This window comes from Psammomys obesus, unplaced genomic scaffold, assembly GCF_907164565.1.
Source record: "Psammomys obesus unplaced genomic scaffold, mPsaObe1.curated_primary_1811, whole genome shotgun sequence".
In the NCBI taxonomy this organism is placed as follows: Eukaryota; Metazoa; Chordata; class Mammalia; order Rodentia; family Muridae; genus Psammomys; species Psammomys obesus.
Genome location: NW_026590405.1, coordinates 1,481,433 through 1,499,438, shown reverse-complemented (window position 1 = coordinate 1,499,438; position 18,006 = coordinate 1,481,433). Strand labels below are relative to the sequence as shown.

At 48.9% G+C, this 18,006-nt stretch overlaps 1 protein-coding gene across 1 annotated transcript; it reads right to left on the bottom strand.

Annotated features, from left to right (window-relative positions):
- Nucleotides 1–525: 525 nt before the first annotated feature.
- Nucleotides 526–17,977, bottom strand: Pttg1ip (PTTG1 interacting protein). The gene is made up of 6 exons (XM_055607043.1): nucleotides 17,778–17,977; nucleotides 12,594–12,646; nucleotides 9,753–9,861; nucleotides 6,698–6,869; nucleotides 5,692–5,738; nucleotides 526–2,222 (listed from the first exon to the last, which is right to left on the bottom strand). Exons 1-6 carry the CDS (start codon nucleotides 17,884–17,886, stop codon nucleotides 2,185–2,187), a joined length of 528 nt encoding a protein of 175 aa, XP_055463018.1. The 5' UTR covers nucleotides 17,887–17,977; the 3' UTR covers nucleotides 526–2,184.
- Nucleotides 17,978–18,006: the final 29 nt, after the last annotated feature.

Below are 18,006 nucleotides of genomic sequence, written 5' to 3'. Positions count from 1 at the left end.
TGCAGGCCAGTCCCTTACTCTAGTGTTAGCCTGAAAGCAAGGTAGTCAATTTCCATCCCCAGGCCCCTATGTCTCCTTTTCCTCTACTACAATGGACAAGATCAAGCAGCCAGGGTGAACTCCGGGACTGAGGGCTCTGGGAGCCAACAGCTGCCACAGGCAGACTGGCTTGACACCCACACCCCTTATCTACCCTATATGCCCACCAGTCTCTCCAGGGCTTCAGATTCTTCAGACTCCAGGGCTCATGGAGCCAGATGCCAGTGTCAGTTGGCAGCCATGCAGAGCCACTCCCTCGGGCTTCTTTGTGCCAAGACAAAAACAGCATTGAGGATGGTGAGGTGGGATTGAACCCTTCTACACTGAGAGGCAGGGAGCACTCACTAGGACTCACTAGGCCCAGGATGGGCCTAGTCGGTCCCTGTAGGACATGGTACCCAGCTCACAGGGTGAGCACAGGTGCTCAACTCACCTGGGTGGCTCACACCCCCAGTCCACCCTTGGGACAAAACACAGAGAAAGAAATCAAAGCCATATTCAGCGTTTTATTGGAAAGTGGTTAAAAAGTAAGGCACTGGGTGTGATGGTCTCAGGCTTCGTTCTGTGGCTGTTCATGCTGCCCAGAGGAGGTGCCGACCAGTCCGGCGAGCACCTGCTGCATTTCTACACTGGAGAATTAAACATTCTGCATTGGGCAGTGGTCATTCTAACATCAGCTCAGCAACCTAACAGGTATGATTTATATGTGCTACATATTAATACAAAGTTCATCAAGGCCTGTGAGGAAGGCTCCCTTCTAACAGACAATAGAAAGATAACTTTCAATGGCTACTGTAATACTTAATGTATGACGACACTTTAAATTATATCAAATGTCTAACAAGTCAGAAACATGGTAAGACTAGAGATTGTGGTGAGGGTCATTCCCTTAGGTTTTAGAGATGGGAAGAGAGAAATGTTAATCCCTGGACAGGCTGACAAGAGCTGAAAAGGTCACCGAATGCTAGGTGAGGTCTCAGGCAGGGAGCCGGCTAAGCCTACCTCAGCTGCTGGTGGCTGTTCTCCTAGGGGCCGTATCTTTCCTCCTCCTTACCTTGCTATCAGACCAGTGATCTGCTTAACTAGTGACACATCTGGATTTCAGAGAAATGTACACTGTGGAGGGAATCGTGGGGACCCGAGTGTTCCCTGACAAGCTTCTAAGGGCCCATGCTGATGTGTCAGACACTGTGAGCTGAGACATGGCTGGAAGCAGGGTGGGAAGTGAGGTGGGTGTGCATGTCTGCTCAGGCAGTTTTCCTGGTAGAAGTATGGGGTGGGGTCCTCCTAGCTTTCTACACACTCAGCTTCTACAACGGGATGGCTGGTGGACGAGCTCATCTTCCATGATACATACAGAATCAACTGGGAAGCTGCCTGACAGATGGAAGACAAATGTCCAAGACCTGCCCAAAAGCCCTTCTGTAGACAGGTGGTTCCAGGCATCACCACAGGGGAGAGGCCAAAGGCAGACAGTTCAGCCCTCACAAGAGGATCAAACTGACTTCATAACTCAGATTTCTCGTGGGGGAAAAGGCAACTGGAAAATCCCAAGGCCTGGACTTTTCTTGAAAGGTTTTGGTAAGACAGTTTCCTGAGGAAATAAAGACTTCAGGTGACTTTATATGGTCTTGTGCTGCTGGATACAGCTGGGTTAAAAAGCAAATCCATACCAGACTGTGGGAACAGAGCCTTCCAAAAGGTCACCAAAACTAAAGCAATGGCATGTCACAGAGATGGGCTTGTGGACAAAGCACAGCCTTGAGGAATCAACGATGGTGGGTCAACTGTTGCCATGACAAGTAAACTGTTGCAATGTGAGATTTATAGCAAGGTCACTCAGCAGCCAATCAGCACCTCGGGCTGCCAGCTTTGCAATCGGCTTGAAGAGTGTGGGACCAAGCACATTTCCTCCCCTAAAAAAGGACATCTACAAGATTAACGTCTCGGGTGATTACGCACAAAGATAGAGGGAACAAGAGCAGGATTGTCCTCTCAAGGCCACTCTGGCGCCCGTGCTAAGGCTGGAGGGATCACCAGGTCCAGGGTGGCTGTGGTAGTGAGGTCTCTGCAGGCTGTGCTGAAGAGTGTACTCCCAGGAAACTTTGGAACTGCAAGATCTGCAGCAAGTGTGTGCCACCTGCTTTAGAACTTCTCATACGGGTTTTGTTCTTTAAACAGACCTGAGGGAGAAAGGAAAAAAAATTGGCTTACAAATTCACCACTCAACTGGAAACAAACTCACAAAAGCAATGTATAACCTTGAGTGTTCTGGCTTACACCCATAATCCTAGCACCAGGGAAGCTGAGGCAGTGGGACTGTTGTGAGTTTGAGCCCAGCCTCGGTTACAGAGCAAGAAACTATCTCAAAGAAAACAAAACAGTGGCTCTCTGTGAGTTAGAGCCTTGTCTACCAGTGGAGTTCTAGGCCAACCAGAGTTAGAGTAGGACCTCGTCACAAAACAACAAAAAACAAAAACAAACAAACAAAACCCTCCAAACCAAACAAAGAAAGACAAACCAAAACTAAACTACCTACCTCTACCCCTGCATAACACAACACACCTCAGCAAAGATTTAACCATAGTTTGAAGCAGCCTCCCTTCTTGACCTTCGCTGAAGCTGAGCTACAGGTGACTTTTTTTCAAATGTATGAATATCTTCTTTTTATTTATTATGTATACAGTGCTCTGCCTGTAAGTACACCTGCATGCCAGAAGAGGGCATTAGATCGCAATATAGATGGTTATAAGCGACCGCGTGGTTGCTGGGAATTGAGCTCAGGAATTCTGGAAGAACAGCCAATGTTTTTAACCTCTGAGCCATTTCTTCAGCTACAGGTGACTTTAAAACTGGAATAAAATCCCCCAGGAACAAAAATCCCAACAGTTTCTGAAAAACAAGCCACAGCAGAGATCACAAGAAGTCAGGAAAGTTCTCCAAGTGTTTCTTTCCACAAGAATAACACGGAAAAACCAAGCACGTCACTTCACCTTAAACCTAAGAGCTGTGGCTGTGCCTGGAGAATCAAGACTACAAAAAGAACACACACCATCAAGCTGACAATAGTAGGCCTGGAACACCCGTAGATCTGCGGCACCCACCCATTCTTCTCTTTATTTCTACCCTCCTTCATTTGCATCTCTTTCCTTATCTCACACTCCTCTCACTGTCCCAACTGCCACATTCTGGCTTGCTGAGATTGTCTGGGGCCTGTGTAGTGATCTACTACCAGGATTCTGTTAGGGCAGAGATACCAGCATCTCTATGCTCCACCCACTCCAGAACCCATGGGCATATAAAGATGAAACAAAGATAAACAGCAGGACAGAAATCAACAGAAAGGAGACAGGGGCTAGCCAGGGCCAGCGCAGCAGCTGACGTATGAAGTCCAAATCCAAGGCTAGGTCACAGCATGAAGAGCCTGCATCAGGAGCATGGGGAGGAAGACTCCACCAGCTCCAGCTTCCTCAGCTCCCAGTGCATGGTGTGACCAGATGAGAAGAGATCAAGCCCAGTCCTGACACCAGCAGCCATGGGATCGCTACAGCCCCTGGAGGGGAACCAAAGACTTGCATATTTAATATCTGAACAGCTCAAACCTAGAGGAGCTGGCTATGCTAGGGCAACTGGACTTTGCCATAGCATCCCCCCAGATAACAGACATAGATAAAAAGTCATCTTTTATTCAATGAAGCAAATGTTCAGATGTGAGCTCTGTGATAAATGCCCTAAGTTAATCAAGAGATTCATTCACTCATGAATTTTTTTCTATTTGTTTGTTTGTTTGTTTGTTTTGAGACAGGTCTCATGACACAGCTTTGGCTAGCCTGGAATTTACTATGTGGAGCAGGCTGGCCTCACTCTTAGAGATCTACTTGCTTCTGCTTCCAGGGAAGCTGGAAAGTGTGTGCCACCATGCCTGACTTCGATTCATAAGATTCTTAAACTGATGGTAGTATCAGAAGATGGGACCAAGCTGGAGGACACAGGCCCTTAAAGGGTCCACCTTCTTCCAGCTGCTGTCGCCCCAAAACTTGTTCATGACTGACATAAGGTAAGCAGCTTTCCTTCACCATCTTCTGCCTCATCACAGGCGCACAGCAGCAGACTAAACAGGAAACTGGGACACTGAGACAAAACAAATCCTTCCTCTCTAAAGAGGTTTGACTTAGGCATTTTGTCTCAGCAATGAAAAGCTAACACACACAGTGGTATAATCAAGTTCCTAGTGGGTAAGATCCTGACGCATCAACAAACATGCTATCTCCTTATATTAAAAATGACCTCAAAATTGTATTTCTTAGGAGTTGGTGAGATGGGGTTCAGTAGGTAAAATCCTTGCCACCAAGCCTTAAGACCCCAGGACCCACATAACAGAAAAGAACTGGCTCCTAGAAGTCATCCCAACTTCTATATGTGCGTGTGCGCGCGCGCACACACACACACACACACACACACTCTTAAATAAATGAAATAATTTCAATGCTCATTTTTGGAAAAGATTTTAGAATTTTCCTCATCAGATTTCTCCTGTTAAAATAGTGATTTAAGGGCTAGAGAGATGGCTCAGGAGTTAAAAGCACTAGCTCTTCTTCTAAAAGGTCTTGAGTTCAATCCCCAGCAACCACATGGTGGCTCACAAACATCTATAATGAGATCTGGTGCCCTTTTCTGATGTGCAGGCAAAACAGTGTATACATAATAAATAAATCTTAAAAAAGGGGGGGGGGGCTGGAGAGATGGCTCAGAGGTTAAGAGCAATGACTGCTCTTCCAGAGGTCCTGAGTTCAATTTCCAGCAACGACATGGTGGCTCACAACCATCTATAATGATATCTGGTGCTCTCTTGCAGATAGAACATTGTATGCATAATAAATAAATCTTTAAAAAAGAGAGAGAGAGAGAGAGAGAGTTCTTTAAGGCCAAAAAAAGTGGGTTCACAACTGGAGCCTTCCAGTAGCCCCATGGCCCTATATCTAGGTGGGTCAGGGGTCAGCTTCAGTAGCAGCCATAAAGTACAGGCAGAAAGCTTTAGTGCCATTTCTGAGCTTTAAAATCAGCTCAGAACCAGTTGAGAGCATCAGACAGAAAGCAGGAGCAGAAGAGAGTCGTGTGTAACCTCACAGACAGGATTCTCCGCTGTGCTGGGTTTCTCACTTGCTCCAACTGAACAAAACCGGCTTACACTTGGCACCCATGATCAGGCTTGTTCCTTCAGTCACTTCCCAGTTTCTCCAAACAAGATAATGCGGCCAGAAAGTAGTGAGGGAGGGAGGGCATGCCTTAGTCTCAGCTAATTCTCTGATAAAGAAAGATGGTCTGACCCCACTAGAAGACAGGAAGAAGAGACACACAAGGGAAGGGCTGCAGAGACAGCCAAGAAACTCACAGACACAGGCACATGCTACTTAAAGGCAAATAGACAAGCAGCTATGAACAAACCTCCTGAAGTGTTATTCTTCATAAGTACCAAGGAAAAGTGTGGCTGAGACTGAAGGTACCTTCCTCTCTTGAGGCACTCAGTGTAGTCAGTCTCTGGGGGTGCCCTGGTTAACTACACAGCTGCTGTCTTCAGTGAAGGACAATTCTCTGGAAAAGCAGCAGCTGCTCAGATCCCAACCAGTCAAGAGAAACACAGCTCATTCTTACCATATTTTTTCCTGATTTCATCATGTCTTGACTTCATCTCTGCTCTCCTAAAAAAAAACAAAACAAAATAGAAATACCAGGTCACATCTAATTATGACCGAGAAGCAAAGTCATCTCAAACTCCCAGCCCTTCCACTTCCTTGAGCAGAGGCTGTGGGCTCCTTCAGCACTTTCCTTGAGCTTCTCCCAAAAGTAGGGATGACTGTGGCTACCAGGCCACACCTACCACTTGACCAGCAGGGTGACTGCACAGCCAGCTTGCTGGGGCTGCTCTGATCGCCATTCTATTCTTTTCCAATTCTGACTGGACATTGTGGTAACAACCTGGTATCCCAGTACTCAAGAGACAGGCAGAAAGATACAGAGTTTAAAGACAGGCTGGACTATGGAATGAGATCCCCACTCAAAGAAGACACAACAACAAAATGAATTCAACTGTCTAATACCATGATTGTTTAAAAAGTTCTCATAAAGAAAATGCAGATGGGTCAAAGCTTTGCATCAGGTGACCAGAAAAAGGTAAAGTTAACATCTACTTAGTGGTACCTGCTTCAGAGCTGCAAGAATGATAAACATCTGCCTTCAAGGCTGCACGAGGCCCCGGCACACATTAGGAGAATTCCCTGCTCTGGGAGCTAGTAGGCACAAGCCAGTGTCTACAAGAGTAGTCTGGTTCCTTCATCATTAGGGGCTAGAGCTGGGGGCTGGGGCTGGCACAGCAGTACTCAAGGCCAGGCCATGACCAGTGCAAGAGCACTGAGCACAGGCTCTGCGAGCCTCCTCTACCAGTGGAAGAGGTAGGTCAAGCAGCCTGAGGTTTGACACAGCCAGTGATCCCTATGAGACTCCTGCCAGCTTCTCTTTTCACCACAGCCCAGAAAATGTTGGACAACGAACACTCACTACATTTTTAGAAATGGAGAAATCATGTGAATAATCCTTGTTTCCCATGGTCTCCCTGTTGTAATTTCAGAGGAAAGCTCCCAAGTAAGGAACCCAGCCTCACCTCTCTTCCTGCCGCACTCTCCTCTCCTCCTGCTCTCTGATGGCCCGCTCATCGCTCTTGTCTGGCTTCCGGCTCTTCTTCTGGCGGCAGCAGCAGCAGCAGCACACAGTGATGCCCAGGAGCACAGTGCCCCCAAGCACAGACATGGTGATGATCAAGGCCTCAAAGTTCACTGCAAGTCCAGGCAAAAAGTTGAAACCTCAGCAGGTATGGCCTGCCTCTATCCGCAAGGGTACCACCTTTTGTCACAAGAGCAGTCCTAAACATAGGGCCTGGACATATGGCTCCTTTCAGCCAATGTCTACAATTTAAGATCTAGATTAACCACATCAAACTAATGAGATGAGACAGACTTTTTCACCATTTAAGACCAAAAGAAGGAAAGACGTCAACTGTGTCTGTTCCCAAGACCTGACTCCTTAGTGCTGACTATGGATAGATAAGTGCCCTAACCACCACCACATGCACATCCGAGCTTTACAGATGTCCTGGTATCTGTAAACCAGTGTCACTCAAAGATGTGATGTGCTAGTAGCGCCAAACTTAGCAACTGATACAAACTGAAAATAAATTTTAAGCTTCTTCTAAGTTTCTCTTAAAGGTCTTTAAATTAAAACCAGCTGGGTGGTGGTGGTACACGCCTTTAATCCCAGCACTCCAGGAGGCAGAAGCAGGCAGAGCTCAAACAAGCCCCAGGACAGCCATGGCTACACAGAGAAACTTTGTTTCCAAAAACAAAAACAAAAACAAAGGGGCCCATCCTGTTAGTGCATGCCTTTAATTGTAGCACTCAAGGCAGAGGCAGGCATATCACTAAATTCTAGGCCTGGTCTACAGAGGGTGTTCCGGGCCAGCCAGGACTACACAGAAAAACCTCCTCTCAAAAACCCCAAAACTAAAAATAAACTCACTCAAGGCTTTTCTACTACTCTGCTCAAACCAGAGCCAGTTCAAGAGCCCTGTACTGCTTTTGCCAATAGTCACCCAGCTCAACTCCTCACATGCAAACTCCCCAGCTGCGGGGCTGCTGGCCCAGGGAGGCACCTGAACAGCTGGACAATAGGAGGAGGGAGGCTGAAGGCTAACTTCGGGGCTCCCTCAGCCAGCCTCAGCACAGTGGTCCATGCTCATCTATTAACTGCTTTCTGCTGGTAAGCATGATAAAACCAGAAACAGGCCATACAACTGCTCTGGTGCCTTGGAGCTCCAAGCCCTGTGCTCTGTCTACAGTGCCTAGCTCAAAAGTGTAGAGATGCAAAAAGTAGCAACTTGTGTGGTTAGAAAATTGGAAGGCACCAGTAGGTGGTAGTTTTTGACTACAGAACTCTGTAGCACTAGACCTAAAAATGAGAACAGTAAGGCAGCTGGATCTAACTAAAATCAATCTACTCCCACAGCTTCTCTGACAAGCAGCTCAAGACAGAGCCTGTCATGATGGGAAAGCAGTCTGTGGGCTCCTCCATTAGCCATACTGGGAAACTTGTGAACGTCTACCCACAAGGTGGCCTGACAGGAACGACTGATACCTTGCTCAGCGCAAAAGGTCAACGTGAAAAGACTTCATTTTTCTTCAAATGAACATAACACTTTGAGTCATTACAATTAAAACCCTGGGGTTACAGTTTTCCTAGAGGAGGAAAAAAAATGACTCTAAAGTTTTTCTAAGAACTGACTGTCCATGGTGGAGACCTACAATCAGCATAAACCACCCAGACCTATGGTGAAACCAGGAAGCCCAACCTCAAGTGTCCTACTCTGCTCATGGGAGTATGAACCCTGGCCAACACCCCCCCCCACACACACACACACACAAGGCCAGGCTCAACCGACTGCATTCACAGGCAGTGGGTGTCAGTTCCTCAAAACCCTCAGGAGTTCCCAGCTCACTGGGAAACAGATGCAGACCTGCTGTCCTGCTAGAACAAGGCTGCCTCCCACAGGCGCCAGCCTACTCTGCTGGCAGCGTGGAGTGACTGCACAGGCTGATAACAAGCTACCCACAACTTCGTCTGTGCTGTGCTGGGAGTGCAGCTTAGCCGTCCCGTAATCTGGGTGGGGCCTGCATTGCACAGGACAATTATCAAGAGCACCCACCATCTGACACAGCTCAACACCTTCAGTCATCAGTCAGACCAACAGCTCACCATTCTCCACACACCGCCCAATGAGTCAAAGGTGAAACAAGTGACCGCCCTCTATGTCATTGCTTGGGGGTGGGGTACAAACAGGTGAGGTGACACTGCTATATGCAGGGCAGAACAGTCCACAGAGGTGGAAAAAGCGGCACAAAGCAGGTCTTTGTGAAGGCCACCTCAGGACCTGGGGGGAGGGCACTTCCAGAAGCTCTAGAATTGTCTTCCTTGTTCCTCCGAGTGGTGATAACCCAGACCATAAGGGAATCTAGAATTCAAACATTGATGGGAGATGCCTGAGAGGCAATCAGTGCTCCAAGCCAACACTCCCAGTCCAGGAAGAAGCACTACAGGACAGGACAGTGGTGGGCAGTGCTGAGACCTGACGCTTTTCTGTGCCAAGGCTAGAGGAGGCCTGTGCAGCCCCAACCCTAACACCACCAAAGGAAAGCAGCTCACTACAGGATAATGAGTTCCAGGCAGCAATACACAGCACAAAGGTACTTAACAGGCAAAGGGAATCCACAGGGCTAAAGTCTTTCATGGGAGAAAAATGGCTACCACAGACACAAACACACAGACAGGCACCTGGGCTGACAGGGTCCTTAGTTGGGAATCACTGGCCCATGGGAATCCACACAGGCTCCCCAGGCAGCACAGCATTCACAGGAACATTTATGCTCCCACGATGTGGTTTGTGTGGTGCTGTGGCTACTGCTGCACTAGGAGCCCCTTTTCCCCCCTCCAGGTCCCTGGCTGCTTGCCAAACAACAGACACTCACAGGACTGCTTGCTTCCTTCCCTTGGGAGTCACAGTCCAGCAGCATTCCTAGTAACTTCCTAGTGACTTATGCTGATTGAGCACAAGCCCCAGGATTATCAGAAGCCACTGATTTTGCAAGAAGTAAATAGGAACAACTTACCCCAGCATACGCCCCAGCGAGCAGAACTCAATTTACAAAGAGAAGCAGGGGGCAAGATTTTTCTCACTGGGTAGTCCAAGCAAGCCTTGTTCTCGTTGCACCATAGACACTGAAAGAGACCAGCGTCAGCAGACCCTTCAACAGACCACAGCAAGATCACCTTCCCGTCTCTAATGCTCCCTGTACCACCATCTCTCAAGGATGGAGGGATCTAAGGCATTCATCTCCCAAATACCCCTACTCATCCTTGTTGCTCTTTGGTCAATGTCCAACACAGTGACTGTTCACTGTCCATCCTACAGAGCCATGGTCCTGAAAGCTGTCCTGCTCCCGGGGCCTTTGCAGCCCACTTATTTTCTCTAGAGCCCTCTTCCTCAAGCTTGAATATGGTTTCCTCACATCCTCAAGGAGGCTTGCCCTGCCACCAACCACCCTTCTTCCCAGGCCCCCATTCCCTGACCAACAACACTGCCTGCTTCCTCCCACAGCATGCCTCCCTACACTATCCAGTGCATTTTCCACACTGTGCAGGAAGTCAGATAACTGTGGCCTTCACTGAGACAAGGGACTGGGGAATCTGAGCATCCAGGAGATACTCTTTTGTTGAATAGTTGGTGGGGCACAGAGGGGGGCCACTACTTTAGGAGGTCCTGTGCCTCAATCTTTACACTGCACCAAGTGTCCAGTTTGAAGGATGATGCAGCCGTTGATCAGAGTAGGAGAAAACCTCTTGTCTGAGTCCCTCAAGTGTTGGGGTGGGAATGGAGCAGTGAAGAGACTGTCACACCAATACATCAGAACTCAGAGCAGAGCACCCACCACATAGCAGCCAGCATACAGCACAGCTGACCTAGGTATGTATCCTTGGGTAGACTACACACATCAAAGGGCAAAACATTTCTGCTTTCCAGAGCACTACCAGAGCCAAGACGACATCTTTCTGTCACCACACATCGGCAGAGTAAGCATGTCACTAGATCTTCAACAAGATTATAAACCAGGTTTGGGTCTCAGTTTGGAATATCATCTACTACAAGGATATTAAAACATGTGCTGGACTACTGTACAATGTCCACTGTGGTTCCTGGCGCTACATGGAAAAGAGCAGCAGAGTCCTGAAGATCCTGCTGCCAAGAACAACTTCCATCCCAGTAGTTCCGTCCTGTGTTATTTTGGTTACTCTTCCACTTTAAAGTCTAATCTTCCATTTTTATATAACCAGGAGCTCCAATGAGAACACAGCACTCTCAAAGGCTATTGTTCTGTTCTTTTTTAACTAAAATAAGAGGCCCCTAAACAATAACTCAGCAGCAGCAAGAAATGCCATAGCCTCTTTCTAACCCACTGGTCCTTAGGAGGCCTACAGGGGTTCATCTCTTCCCAGCACCTTGTCTCTAGGCACCCTTGCCTTCACCTTGCCTTCCTGTTAGCAGTGTCAGGCCTCAGGCTCTACCCGACTAGACTAACCCATTGTGATCTGGGCAGATCCCTCTCTGGACTTTGCCCTCAGAAGAAAAACTAGAACCTAGAAAGAGTCAAGAAAACCCTAATACATGGGGTAGCAGGCTCAGCACTACCAATGCCAGTACTGAGGCAGGGCCAGCTGCTAATTTTCAGTCAGCAGATCCTGCTGCCCACTGGAGCCTCAGGAAGTAACAAGACGTGTCTCAGACCTGCACTGTCACTTTAAAAATCTACAGCTGCCTTTTCAGATGCTCCCATGTCCTCTGGTAGAAGCCAAGAGGAAACACTGCCCTGACCTGTGCTGTAGTTGGCCCGTCAGCCCTAGGATGCCACAAAGCCTCCTGGGAGTCTCCAGGGGAAATTCCTCTGAAGACTGTTTCTGGTCATCTGCTGCTCCACTTCTGTTCCTCCCTGGGAGTTCCCAGTGCAAGATGTACGGCAAGCACTGGGCTAAACAAGCCCAAGCAGAACTCCCCAGCCTCCAGGACCATCACAGAAGCCTCCCAGACTGGCCAGAGAGCAGGCCATGGCATCTAAGGACCCCAGCTGCGGAGCTATTTCCCCACTGCTGGTCTGTTTCTCCCAGAAGGGCAGATGAATGTCTGTCCCATCAAAACCCAAGATGACCTGTCAGAAGGTACCCTCATGAGTCCTTCCACTTCACAGAGGGGACTCTGCTCCAGAACAGTAGCTACCTTCTGACTCCAGGGCACACATGAAATTAAAGGAACAAAAAGTAAACATGGTGGCTGAGTCTGCCCAGTCGACCACGTGGCCTGGAGCGCTCCCACAGGCCTGTAGCTGCCTTGCCCCTGGTTCTTTTCCCCAGTCCTCTGTGGGAGTTGAGAGCAGTCCCCACGAGCCCTGGCAGCTTCAGGAAGTACGGGCACTGGGGCACAACCATGGTCGTCTCCGGTTCAGACAGTCGTTTCTCTCGACAAGGGTCCTGCTGGAGAAGCCGACCTGTAGCACTGCACCCGTGAAGAAGAGTGCGGTCTTGAGTGTGCATTCAAGGCCCCTAGTTGTCTGTTAAGTACTTGTCTTTGCGTAAGTGGTTAGTTATGTCAGCCTCCAGCATGTCTTGAAGGCTGGATGACCCTCTAGAGAAGTCAAAGGCAAGCAGTCCTAGTCTTCTAATGCCAACACACCTGCCATGTCCCCAGGCACTCCAGGATGGGTGTATCCCCACACTGCCTAACTAGGTCACGAATACTGACTGTGTTAGATGGAGCCTGAACCTTTCAGGGGAAGGCTTCAGGTACCTGAGAGAAGCTGGGATAATATTTAACAACCACCTAACAATTCCCCAATGACAGAACCTTTCAGACACACACGCCTCCTCGGACTTGAGGGCATGGGTCTGAGCGCACTACTTACCGAGACATTCCTGAGGCACTCTTCACAGGATCTGTTTGTGTACTTGGCACAACCTGCCAGGAGAGACAAAGGTATCACCGAAGCGGCACAGAAGACAAGGGTGCTGTGAACCTTGGCAGGGAATGATCCACAACTCTGCTGGTGCTGGCCTGCAACTTATTCCTGCTGCAAGCAAGGCACCAGGAGAGCTACTCCTGCAAGGAATCTCCTGGGAAGAAAGACTCCAAACACAACACAGCCATGTTTTACAGCTCTCTTTATAAGTGAATCATGAAACTGGGCAACCACTAACCTGCTGAGACCTACTACTACTGGCATGCTCTGGTGAGCCGGAGGCCATGGCTATCTGGTGACATGCCTAAGGCAAAGCCAAGCTTGCAGACTTACCTTCAGAGCTCAAGCTTCCCCAGAGAGGGCTATGCTCCCCAGACCCAAGAAGCCAGGTGGTGTCAGCCTGCTCCAGTCATGCAGAGCACCTGGGACACTGCCAGCACCCACAGCAATATTTTTAGGAGAGGTTCAAAGTCTATGCAGCTATCAGCCTCGGAACTCAAGCAAATCAAATGTATAGAAGTAGCATATAAATCAAGACTTTCTCATGCTATCCAATTAGCCACTACTTTTCCCCACCATGTCTTAAAACAAGCACACTTTGATTTGCCTGGCGCACACCTGTGACCCCAGCACTCTGGGAGGCAGAAGTAGGCCGGATCGTTGTGAGTTTGAGGCCAGCCTAGTCTACAAAGCCAGTTTAGGATAGCCAAGGCTACACAGTGAAACCCTGTCTCAAAAAAGCCAAAACAACAACAAACAAACAAACAAAAAACAAGCACACTTTGAAAAGAGCACTGCACTCAAGTCATTGGTTGCCAGGGAAATGCAAACTAAAAACATCAAGAAGATGCATGCATAAGAAAGGCTAAACTTAAAAGAGACAACCAGGGATACACAGTAACAATTTGGAGTTGGCTCAGCCATTTTTAGAAATGGCCTCTCCTATGGCTAGCAAGCTCACTAGAAGTATCTTATTCAAGACATCAGAACACATACCAAGAGAAAGCCCTGTGCAGGCATGCTCCCCGCATCTCTATCCACAATGACCCAACTGGAAACGGCCCAGATGTTCACTTCCAGAAGGATGGACAGATAAACCGGAACATCTACACAGTGGAGCAACTTCAATCCACAAAGAGAAGGGAAATGAATGATACTGACCAACGCCACGCAGGCCGAAAGAAGCACTGTCTCAAAGACCATGTTTCAAGCCCAACAGTTCTACACAGTGTAAACTCATCCACCTAGGGCGAGAACAGGCGCTTCTGGGGCCACACGGGAGGGAAGACAGTTGGCTCACGGGTTGCTGGATAGAGTCTGGCATCTAGAGTAGCTGGGAGAAAAATCTAAAAAAAAAAAAAAAAAAGTGGTTTGGAGCATACCTTTGTAAGCCCAGCACTTGAAGGTTGAGGTCTGGAGATACAGAGTTCCAGGTCAGCCTGAGTTACACAGAGATCCTGACTCAAAAAAGAAAAAAAATAAAAAAATAAAAAGGACAGCAGAAAACCAAGACGACATTGGGCTCTGGTGGTCTGCCACCAATCCAGAGGAACCCAGGCTGCTCCTGGACAACAGCACAGGCCTATCAGCAAAACACAGCGATAAAAACTCAGTGGTGGGGACATAAACATACACCTCCTAATAGGTGGCTCCTATTCTGCTCCTTGCCTCCCCCTTGGGGCAACCTGAGACAGTGGGTGCATACTGTTCTGTTTATTTACAAGGTCGAGAAAAAGCAAGACCAGGAGGGGCATGATGGCAAATGCCTTTAATCCCAGCACTCAGGAGGGAGAGGCAGGTGGATTTCTGTGAGTTCGAGGCCTGCCTAGTTTACACAGTGAGTTCCAGGGCAGCCACAGCTACATAGTGAGGCTATGTCTTGGAGTGAAAGAAAGAAAGAGAGAGGAAGAGAGGGAGGGAGGGAAGGAGGAAAGGATGTTAAGATGAAGGAAGGAAGGAAGACAGGCAGGCAACACCAGACTGGGAATCTCTACAAACAGGCTTTCTGAAGACAAAGATGGACTTGAGGGGCTTAGAAATGTAAAAGCTGGGGCTAGAGAGATGGTTCAGAGGTTAAGAGCACTGGCTGCTCTTCCAAAGTCCTGAGTTCAATTCCCAGCAACCACATGGTAGCTCATGACCATCTATAATGAGATCTGGTGCCTTCTTCTGGCCTGAAGGCATACATGCAGGCAGAATGCCGATAAATAAATAAATCTTAAAAAAATAATGTAAAAGTTGAAGCAACTTAAAATGGCCCAAGGCTTCAGAGGCTGAGAACAGAGAATGACCCCACTGGGGAACTTGGTGAATCTGTGTAGAGTATATGGTAAATCAAGTGTCTGTGAATGTAAAAAGTTCCATGTTTTTTTGGGGGTGGGGTGGGTTTTGGAGGTAGAGTTTCTGTGTGTTGCCTTGGCTGTCCTGGACCCACTTTGCAGACCAGGATGGCCTTGAACTCAGATCCATCCACCTACCTCTGCCTCAAGTCCTGAGATTACAAGCATGTACCACTTCAACCAGCTCTGAGTTCCACTTTAACACCCCACCTTTGGCAACTATGTTCTAGAGGAGCAGAGACTATCCTCATATTAGGAGAAATTATACCTGAAGAATTCAAGGGTACAAACCACCACAATAACTTACTCCCATGATTTGGTCAAATTAGTAACAAGCTCTAAGATTATAATTTCTCAATTTGCAATAAAAAATTTTAAATTAGCAGATGGCTTATGGTAAGCTAAGAAAGACCCTAGCAAGCACAGGGAGGGCAGGAAGTGGTAGAGCAAGCATGCAGTCACTCAGGATAGCTGTACATCCATGAGCTCACCATTCCGCCCCTCAGCTCTCCTACACCCTGCACTGGGATCTCAGAATGGTGACAGCTGAGGGTGTACCGAACACACCCACTCTCCAAAGTCATCCACAAGAAAGGATGGTCTTGCTTGCTATCAGCAGACACAGCGGCCCCGGTAATCATGAGGTCCGGATATGTTGCGGGATATTTTGTAAACTGCGCTTTTGAGAAGTGAAAGAACTGAGTTCCAAGAAACACATCCTGAGCTCTGACCACCCTGGGCCTGTCCATTACTCGGCAGTCTGAATTCCCAAGCGCCAGCCCTCCTCCTCCGCAGGCCAACTTTAGGGTGGATCTTGTGTACCAAAAAACATGAATGGCAGGCATCTAGCTGAAGTAACTCCCAGACTCACGTGGCAAGGAAGGAAATACTGACAATTTGCTGCCCCACAGCTCACATTTCTGGAAGGCCACACACAGTATCTCCTAGCCAATCACGGGACACAGGCAACCGCACGCTGGTGATAAGAACAATGTCTCTGCAGTTCCTCGGTGCTGACTGTGAAAGGCCTGACTTTGAGGCATTATGACTTAAGAGTTCAGTTTAGATGCTATTTACTCATTTTTAAAGCACTTTCAAACTCATTCCCTTTAATAATTAAACGGGAAGACGATAAATAGTGACTCATTTCTGAGTGGGTCCCTGCCGTTTCAGGTGAGTCAACTACGGCACTCAGGACAAAAGGACACACCTACATGCGGGAAGGGGATGATTTTGGAAACTAAGGAAACAAACATTTATCATAAACCAATGATACAGAAGGCCTCATTCTGCCATCTTCTGTGCCCCAAACTTGGAAGGGCTCAGTACCCATTCTGGGGACAGAACTCAGGGAGAACCTCTACTGTCCTGTCAGGGGAGGAGAGCACACCTGCTTAGACAAAGTAGTTCTGGCCACCTCCCTGAGGAAGATGAGGAGGAGCAAGGCACCCCAAAAGGCATGTATGGAGTATCGTCCAGTACAGTTCTCCTCAGGGAGATAGGGAGGGGAACTGCAGGTCCCTCTGCAGACTAAGTTGCTCAGTAAGGACTCACGCCTGGTGACCTGCACCAGCCACCCCATAGGCATTCCTCTGGAGGGCGACAGCTGCGGTCTTTTAGGGGCTCTTTTCGCCAAGGTGAAGATCTGAAATAGTGACTCCACGCACCACTATGGAGGAACAAAGTGCCCTCCACTTCATGAATCTCGCTCTAAGGAGCTATATAATCCATGACAGATTCGGCGAAGCACACAAAAATATTAAAAAGATAAGAGTTTTGCCAGACACAGTGGTGCACACCTTTATTCCCAGCACTTGGGAGGCACTGGAAGGCAGACACCTGCGAGTTCAAAGCCAGCCTGATCCATATAGTGAAACCGTGTCTCGAACAACAAACAAAAAAGTGAGTTTGGGAATACTGTAATGTATTCTTTAAATTTATGTGGGATCCTTGCACACACGAATGTTTTTAAGCATAAATCATCCTTCTATAGAATATCTCACATCCTGCACATGTCCTGTGGCAAAGATATGGATGCTGGTGCCCTCCTCACTAGAGCAGTCTAGCAATGCAGCAGACAGCGACACCCCTGAGCCACTGGGAAAGGGGTCCTGTGTCTCCACAGGCTCTCCAGCATTCTGCCCGCTGTAAAATCCTCTCTGGGGAATCTAGCCCCAAGTCTCCCGGGTCGCGAGGGTCAGACACTTTAGCCACAGTAGCAGCAGCGCAGCAGTCGGAGACCTTAGGCACACCTGGGAGCCGATAAGAAACTTAAACACCGAGCTGCGTCAGCACGGAAAAGGTCACAAAGAGAAAACACACAGTGCCAGGCTAGAGCGTAAAGACACCTTGAGAGAACCTGAGAAAAATACTCTCCCTCTAGCTGGGTCCCATCAACCCGTGCTGCAATGGTCAGGAAGCGGACCAGGCCGATTCTCTCAGCTTCAGACCTGCACATAACCTGCCAGCTCCACCGATTCCCCCCGCAAAAAACAAACAATGCTAGCGTCAAGCACTTTGTAAGAGTTCCGATCCTCAAAGTGGCGGGCCCCGGCACCTGCTACAAGCAGGAGTGGACCCCGAACCAGCCAGATACCAAGCAGGTGCCAAGGCATCGGGTTCCGACTGGGCCTACTTTTCGTGCCTTAGGGCTCGACGTAACTCCCAGTAAATGCCTGCCGCGCCCGCAGCTCCAAGGGAGGGCATGGGCGCAGAGGACGCAGGGCCCGCGGGCCGGGCTCCGCCCTGGATCCGACCCAGCCGGCCCTCCTCCCCGGTTCCCCGGCCTTACCTATCCCCGGAGGTTCCTGCGCGGAGGCCATAGGCAGAAGCAGCAGCAGCAGCGCCGCGCCGAGGAGCATCACCCATCGCGGCGTCAGCCCGAAGGCAGCAGACGCCATGGTGCGTCGGAGGCGTCGGCGGCCAGCACCTCAGACTGACTACTCAGACGCTGAGCTGGGCTGTTTCCACAACTAGCGCTGAGGGAACCCGGGGGGCGGGGCCTGCTAGTGCGCAGCCGC